Raw genomic sequence first — 8,157 nt, forward strand, 5'->3', positions numbered from 1 at the left:
GTACTCCTGCTGCTTCTCCCAACTGGTTGAGTACTGATCGCCATCTACTGTATGTAATACACTGACTATGCATAAGTATCTCACACAACCCCATCCCTTTAACCTAGCTGTGTACCATCACTGTAGTCACTCCGGAAACCCCAAAACTACTGGTGCTCGCCTCTGTCAGCCAGCCACCACTGCTGCCATAGGGTACTCTTCAAATTACTCAAACTTCTCATCATCACAATTATAGCAGTGCAAAAAGACAATTGAAGTGGGAAGTTCAAAGGTAGTTTCTAAGCCTTTTTTATACTGAAATTATGATGCAGTCAGATTCTGGTAGGAAAATGTCAAACCTGGTACATTAAGCAAGGACACTCGAAAGAAAAAGTCAAATCCAGTGCCTCCTTGTTTCCTTCGTTGAGCCTTAATTCCACATTTCCATTCCTGTTATGAGAAAATAACACAAGCTAATTATATTTTTGTATACAACATTTTGTGTATATATACCAGCCCTGACACAAAGCAGTTACCAGTGTTGTGAAGTAATGTTTTCAAGTTTCAAAAACGAGTTTGCTGACAACTGAAAGGGAAGTTTAGTTCTCATGATCCCCTTATTCCTCTGATCAAGGGAGCAGTACTGTACTTGGAGCTGTGGGAGGAAGTTGTTCCAGCACACAACCTGCTAAACAACCTGGAAGCCTTTAATGCGGCCGTTACTGTTTTCGCAGCGAGCATTACAGCATGGCTGACTGCAGACGCCAATGAGAGGGGAGCTGAAGCATGCATGTAAAACAGTCAGTCACAGGGTTTATGTGGAGAAATAAAGCAGAGATTGTGTGACAGGCCCTGATGAGGGATGTGTTCGCGCCATCTGGGTTGCTTTAACACTGCGGTCACTGTTGGATGCCGAAGGCTCTGTATTGTGTCCTGATGTTAAACACAGAGGTGGTAGTCATGGAGTTGAGGTTAATGTTTTGTTCTGGAGACACAGAGAGAGAGAGAGAGAGCCCGAGCACCCTGCACTCTCTCTCTCTGTCCTAGCTGTCAGCAGGGATGGTGAGCCGGGGTAGAGCTGGCGTCTAATTGAAGAGCAGCTCCACACCCTGTCGTCATTAATCACCAGGCCTGTCAGCCGGCTGCTCAGGACCTCACAGTGGCACTCTGCACCGTCTCAGCACTGATGCACAGAGGGGGAAATATTAGTCCCCTCCATCACCATCACTATCTCCACTCATAGTACTACTACTTCTTTGATTACTACTATCAGTCATGTATCATTGCTACTATTGCTACCTTCGTTACTCTGACAGACTACTTGACCACCACCATGCATACTGTACATCTGCCACCTTAAAGGAATAATCCTGCATTTTGGGAATTTTATTAATTAATAACATTATTGACATGTTTACAATTAAAGCTTTGCACGGGTTAAACAGGCAAGATAAAACCTATCAATTAATAAGCGTTAAAGGTCCTGGTGTGCTGATTTTATTATCTCTGGATGGAGCCAGGCTAGTTGTTTACCCCTTTTTCCACCATGCTAATGCTAAATTAAGCTAAACTAATTTACTGCTGCTGGCTGAGAAGAACGTGACATAAAGCTCTGTAACAGCCTCTGACAAGAAAGCAGATATCATTATTTCCTCAAATCCTTTAAATAATCAGGAGGTTAACTATTTTTTTTTTGTACTTTGTACTTTGATCCTTTGATAATAACAAAAAACAAACTATAACTTTTTAAAGTGTAATGTCACTGCTTGATGTGGTTGAAGATGTCATTATTTATTTCAATAAAACTGATTATGATGATAAAGCCCTGTACACCATCAATATAATTTGATGCACATAGAACAGCTTTCTATTTGTGCAAGTTAAATAATAACATTAATAAGTATAGAAATAATAATTATTGTTGTTATATTTATAATAATATGAACTTATTTTCAAGATTTAGTACATTTGCAGTGGGCGACCACTATCAATATGCACCCAAACCAGAGTCAGACAGTGGCTCAGAAATGTTTCGAGAGGATGATATTAACTCCTTCCTCTTCACAAACTGATGGCAATTTTGGGTTTTAAGTCTCTAAAAATGTCCCTGAGGTTTGGTGCTCATTCAGACTTTTTTTAGGATGAGTACACTTCAGTGTTAAAACCAGAACATTTTGCACATTGCAACATCTCATCAGCAGTTTTTGGTCAAAATAACATTTGTGTTATCCTTGCTGGACTCACAGACTCAGAGACTCAGAACTGAGCCTCACATGTGTCACCCTCCGTGGACAAAGGATTGGGGCTGAATACACATACTCACACACACACACACACATACAGCCTCACACAGGCGACATAAATGGAGTGTGTGGGTGTTGACTCAGCTGTGAGAGTGTGTGGGGGAAGAAGATAAATGGAGGAGATTGATGAGCGTGGGGCTAGGGAGAATAGTGAGGCATTTGATGAACGAGTGTAAACTGGCAACAGTGGAATTAATTCCACCTCCCCGACAAGATTGAAAGTTCTCCCCTCTGAATGACCTCCAGTGTGAATCATCTTCAGATTCAGGCCAATGTAACCAATTCACTTTCTACGGTTTGTAAAGCAGCTTGACGAAATCCACTTTCACACACATCAAAAGCAAGATAGCGCTGTAGGTGTGTATTTCACCCTCTGTGTGAGAGAGGTAACCGCCCTACTTGCACAGATTTCACCTGTACTTCACAGACAGAGCTTTAGGGGGCAACACAATCCAGTGTATCTCAGGGTGGCACAACTCTGCAAGTCATAAGAAATGTTGCACTAAATACATATGGACAAAACAGCAGTAAAACCAGAGTATCCTTGACCGATTTTGTCTAGACTACATTATAAACTCCGAAAAAAGGGTCAACAAGAAAGCATGTCTGTCCTGTTCCAGAGAAGTACACGGCTCCAGTTTCTAAAGAGGAAAAATAAGTGTAGCGTCCCGAAGAGCTACCCAGAGCGGTGATCAGGGCGCCGTGACCTTGCTGGTGTGGCAGGGGCTGGGTGTAGTTTGGGAGGGTCATCCATTTTGTTAATGGTCCTGTCAAGTGACACCTGTGCTCGCCTTTCCCCTGTCTGGAGTGCTAATGAACCGAGAGAGTAGAGGAGTCTGGGAGTCGGGGTCAATAGCCGCCTCGGAGACTACAGCCTCTTCGCTCCGTGCCACCTACACCCTGTCAGCCAAATAGAGTGGAGACACAGAGACATTATCAGAGCCGAACGACTCTAATGGCAGTGGTGCGGCTTTAAGATAGACCGACTCCTTCCCTTCAAATTAGTATCTAACAGCTCTGAGTCGACAACTCTGACTTCAGTTCAACCACAGCGAGGCAGACATAGGCAAAAAAATGGCTCTTCACATCAGGACGGAGGCCTCCGTGTTTGTGGTTCCTGTAAGAGAGCCCGCTCTCCTCAGGGGAGGTGTCAGGACTTTGATGAATATTTCTCTATTAACCGCCTCCCATTGTCAGCCTGGCCTTTGTGTTGCAGGCCAATCCGTCAGACCGTGAGGAGATCCTGGGTCGACACCTCCCTCAGGTCATTATTGAAGTCCCAGTGACCCAGCGGCCACTCCGCACCACCATCCACTGTGCTGAGGAAGCTGTTTTCAGGCCTCACAAACAAGAATCAGCCATTAAAAGCTGCACTCGCAACAACAAAAGCTATGTGGGTGATGGAGAGAGGGGGACGGTTGGAAGTCCTCAGAGACTACCTAACAGAGCTAATGTGACCTGGCCTGCCCTACTTGGGACAGCCCTGTCAGCTGATATGAGCCATGAAATATTACACACAGCCACATATAGCAAGGCTGTAAATGCCGTAATGATAGATAGACCTAGATAAGTGCAGTGCAGCACTCTGGCAAGATTTACTCCATCCTCTGACGCTTGTGACAAAAAGCCACTTCATGGTACTATATTTAGTTATCAGTAAGGAAAAAATAAACAAGTTAAAATGCAATCATGTATCATTTATTTAACAAAATAAGACCTTTTCCTGTTGGTTGGATAGCACAGCCATCATTAATTGTTTTTATTTATGTCATCTTTTCTTATCTTTGTACCATTTGACCCCAACTTGCTGACCCCAAGTAAACTTGAAAAAATATTACATCTTTGCATATATACAAATAAAAACAATGGCATTGTTCAAGATCATTCTCATGGACATGCAATTCTCCAGAGTCTGAATAAGATGAAGAAAAAAAAAACAACAGCAGAGAGGAAAAAGAGATAAAAAGAGGTCCCCAAAATAAAGCCTCACAGTCCGTCTTCATCGTGGTGCAAGATTTTTATTTTTAGAGTGTATGATAGGCATAATGGTACTATACTTAAATCATTCTTTTTCAGTTAGAATACTTCAGAACAGTTTATTTGGACAGCAAAATTTTCTCCCCAGAGTTGAATACCAAGCGCTTGAGTGAAAAATAAATACAGACTTTCAGTTCTGGGAGACAGATATAGAGAAAAACAAAACAAAAACCAAAATCAAGACTGTTGTAATAATCCCACAAATCCATCATTTTCAAGCTCTGTGTCCCACTTTCTTTAATCGCTTAAGTCTGTTTGTTCTGTGCTGCAGACCATCCATCAAGGGGTCTTTTGCCTTTGGAGCGCCAGTCACAATCCTGAGGCTAACAGGTGGTATTCCTGGCAAGCAGGCCATCAGGCATGATGCCCTGTACTGGTGATGACCCCAATCTCAAGAATCCATCTACAGGGCCGCTCTGGAGAGTCCAAGCTGGTGTCTGCAGTATGTGGACGTCAGCGCTATTTCTGATATCACTGGTAGCCAAGGGCCGAGGCTGAGCCCAGTCTCTGACTGTAGAGGGCATAGGGTGAGTAATAGGCTGAGGAGGAGGGGAGGGATGGCATGGGAAGTCCTGGAGGTCCGGCCAGGTGGGATTTGCTGTAGGGGTGGTAGCGAGCCAGGCCCAAGCCAGGAGAGCCTCTGAGGGAGAAGGAGCTGGGCAGGGTACCTGGGCTGCTGGGTGGGGGCAGGTGGAGGTGGCAGGAGGCTGTCGATGAAACCGATGAGGGATATGCTGACAACAGCTTACTGTCCACCATGCCAGGCAGGGCTGTGTGGGTACGCAAGTGGGCTAGTAGCTCCTCTGATGTGGCAAAACGCTTGTCACAGGGACCCCCAACAGACACCCAATTACAGGCGTGAGGCAGCGGTTCATTGGGGAGCATGAAACCGTAGGTGTAGAGGGGGTGGGACAGGGAGGGGGTGCTGCTGGAGGACAAGGAGCTTGAGTGCAGGGAATGGAGGTGGTGGGAGGGGTAAACCAGGGGGAAACCAGACTTGAGACTGGAGGGATCGTGGACGCAGGTGGAGCAGTTACTTCCTCCTAGGTGGGGTGCATTGGGGTAGGTCAGACAGTACGGGTCCCGACATAAGCCCTGCATCAGGGACGGAGGTGAAGCTCCAGTCAGCGGGCTAGAGCTGGGGTGCTTCCCCGGAAGTCCTAAACCCAAACTAGACTTGGTAGGATCCAAGCCGGGTACAAACTGGGAGGGGTAGCCAGCGTAGGCCCCCACAATGGAGCCATGGTAGCCCATGGTAGCAGGAGGCAAGGGGAAAACAGAATGTCCTGGTTTAAAGGGGGAGACTGGGGCGATGTGGCCGGAGCCCAAGCCAGGCTGTGAGGAGGCCTGCAGGTCGGCCTTGCTCTCTGGCCGCGGGCTGCTGGCAGAGCTGGCGTTGCTGGAGTTGGCGCTGGCCCGTATGTGGCTGGAGTTGGCTAACTGAGCCCCGTCCATCCCCGACTTCGCTGCGTCTGAGTCTTTTTTGCCAGCGCTGTTGTTGCTACTGTCCGAACTGGCCTGCTCCGAGCTCCCAGGTTTGTTGTCCATGTGCGAGCCCTGGGAGTGTGGCGGGGGCTGCGTGGAAGGAGAATGGCTTTGTCTGTGGGACTGGCTCTGAGTGTGCAGGGGAGGAGAGCTGGAGCTGGGTGACTGGGAATGGGGAGGAAAGGGCGGACATGAAGCAGAGCCGCTGCTGGAGCTTCCATTTGGCACCCTGAAAGCTGCTTTATCTGAAGGCCCCTTTGTCACTTGAACATCCTTACGACAGTCGCCTGGTGATTTGGAGTAGGGCTTGAAGCTAGACTTGTCCTCCAGGGAGTGGTGTTGCTCTCCAGATTTGGAAGATCGGTTAGACGTTTCCTTGTCTCCCAGATTGCCGGAGGAGAGGGAGGCCAGCTTGGAAGAGGAGGACGGGTCTGGTTTGCCAATTTGAGAGCAGGTCTGAGCCAGCAGAGCCAAAGGACTCTTCTTGGCATCGAGCTGAAAAGAAAAAAAAGAGAGCAAAAAAGTGAACAAACTGTTTAATTAAGCTGATTTAATTCTAACATCATAAGACATACCAATTCAATTATATTTATCATGTAATAATAAAAATGTATTTAGATTATACATTTTAAAAACTACACAAAAAACTAAAACTAAAAACTAAACTTAACTAAAAAAAAAATGAAAACGAAAAAACGGCAAATTTCACATCATCCCTAAATTGTGTATTTGTATCTGACATGAACACAGGAAGTCAGATTAGTTGTAGCAAGTTTTTTTTTTTTTTTTTTTTTAAAGAAAGAAAGTAAGTAAGTAAGAAAGAAAGGGTTACAATAAAGATCTGAAGAGTTAATATTATCTCCGAAAACTAAAAAGGTTATGATACTTTTCAAAAAGTATATTATCTGCAGTAATTCTACATTTCTGAACTGTGGTGTTTAGTGAACTTGCCAATAAATCGCTGTGCGTAAAATGGCGCATATGCTGGCACATTTGACAGAATGCTCATAGCAACCCACGCCATTTATTTCATATAATCTGATTAATATGAGGAAAAAAGCAGCAGCAGATGATACCAACAGATGTGTGAGAAAATGTCACTTCTTTTTATTGACTTACTTCAATGCTGACTGGCGCGGACGTGAGGGGCTGGAGATACTCCGGGTGCAGTAAGTGGCCGCTGTGCGCCGTCAACATCTTTATGATCCGGATGGGAAGCCTTTTAGCCTGGCGTGAGGGATCCGTGGGAGAAGGACAAGACGTGGGTATGGAAAAGGACGGTTTTCCCGCTCCTGTGCGGTGTGGATCACCGCTGGCGTCGGCGGCGCTGCGCTCCGGGGACTGGCTGCGTAAAAGCGGTTCAGGTCCACCGGGGGGATCTCTCATCTGGATCGGCGCTCGAAATGGGACGGCGGCATGTAACGAGTGGACGCGGGGTTGAAACTCATTTATCAGCACATTTCATGATGATAAATTCAGTAGAGGAGAGTGCTGTAATCCAGAAGGGCACGTGCGCAGTGCGCGTCCACCGTGTCGGACCCAAGCTGTCTCTACAGGGGAGCAAATCGTCCAAATGTCATCTTCTAATTATTCCTAAATATTCCTTTATCCAGTGCTGAAGAAAGAGGAATCACGCAAACCAAAAATACCCAAACACCAAAAGTAGTCACTGCTCATCAAAATACGGGACAAGTGGAATGAATATCCCCGCAGAGGTTTGTGTGCGCGACGCTCCTCCGCTGTGCGTATCTCTCCGTCTGCTGCAGCCTCACAGCACCTCACTGCTTCCACATACTAACGACGTGAGGGGAGGGCTTTCAAAGCGATGAGCCGCCGTCCAATCACAAGTGCCCGCATTCATAACCAGAGGCGGGACAAAGGGAGGGGGCGCGGTTTGTCTTCTGGCCTCGCCCTCATCGCCAGGCTGTAATGTATGGGTGGAAATCTGTGTCAGTGACCTCCAAAAGCCACATCAAAACTACACGTAGAAAAAAAATGAATCCTTTAACACACATTTGACACTAGGCACTGTGTGACTAAGCACAAACATCCGTAGCAAGGGTCCACGGTAAGAGAGAGAAAGAGAGAGATGGTTTCATGGAATGGGCCACCAATTTCTTCTAAATGGGTGCATTAAATTCAAAGTAATAACCTACTGTCCAGGGACATTTCTGGTATGTTAATGGTTTTATTGTATTAGAGCAACCAAAGTGCAGCTGCTACTTAATTCAATTTTTCTAGATAAGAACAAATTGACATGATTCAATTTTCATGTCTTTTGCTGTGACAGTGAGTGATATCTTCCGTCTGTGCACCGACAGTCACAAACTTTTAAAACACTCCATAGTTTTTG

At 45.9% G+C, this 8,157-nt stretch overlaps 1 protein-coding gene across 1 annotated transcript; it reads right to left on the reverse strand.

The window, feature by feature from the left end:
• Nucleotides 1-4,284: 4,284 nt before the first annotated feature.
• Nucleotides 4,285-7,558, reverse strand: znf703 (zinc finger protein 703). Its single transcript, XM_041937242.1, has 2 exons — nucleotides 6,924-7,558; nucleotides 4,285-6,299 (listed from the first exon to the last, which is right to left on the reverse strand). The coding sequence occupies exons 1-2, from the start codon at nucleotides 7,188-7,190 to the stop codon at nucleotides 4,791-4,793; spliced, it is 1,776 nt and encodes a 591-aa protein (XP_041793176.1). The 5' UTR covers nucleotides 7,191-7,558; the 3' UTR covers nucleotides 4,285-4,790.
• Nucleotides 7,559-8,157: the final 599 nt, after the last annotated feature.

This window comes from Chelmon rostratus, chromosome 5 (genome assembly GCF_017976325.1).
Source record: "Chelmon rostratus isolate fCheRos1 chromosome 5, fCheRos1.pri, whole genome shotgun sequence".
Taxonomy (NCBI): Eukaryota; Metazoa; Chordata; class Actinopteri; order Chaetodontiformes; family Chaetodontidae; genus Chelmon; species Chelmon rostratus.

Excerpts from the sequence above, each read along its gene's own strand:
- znf703 (XM_041937242.1), bottom strand. The coding sequence starts at position 7,190 with ATGAGAGATCCCCCCGGTGGACCTGAACCGCTTTTACGCAGCCAGTCC. Across the intron at positions 6,300-6,923 it reads CCGCGCCAGTCAGCATTGAA|CTCGATGCCAAGAAGAGTCC; the intron begins GTAAGTCAATAA and ends TTTTCTTTTCAG.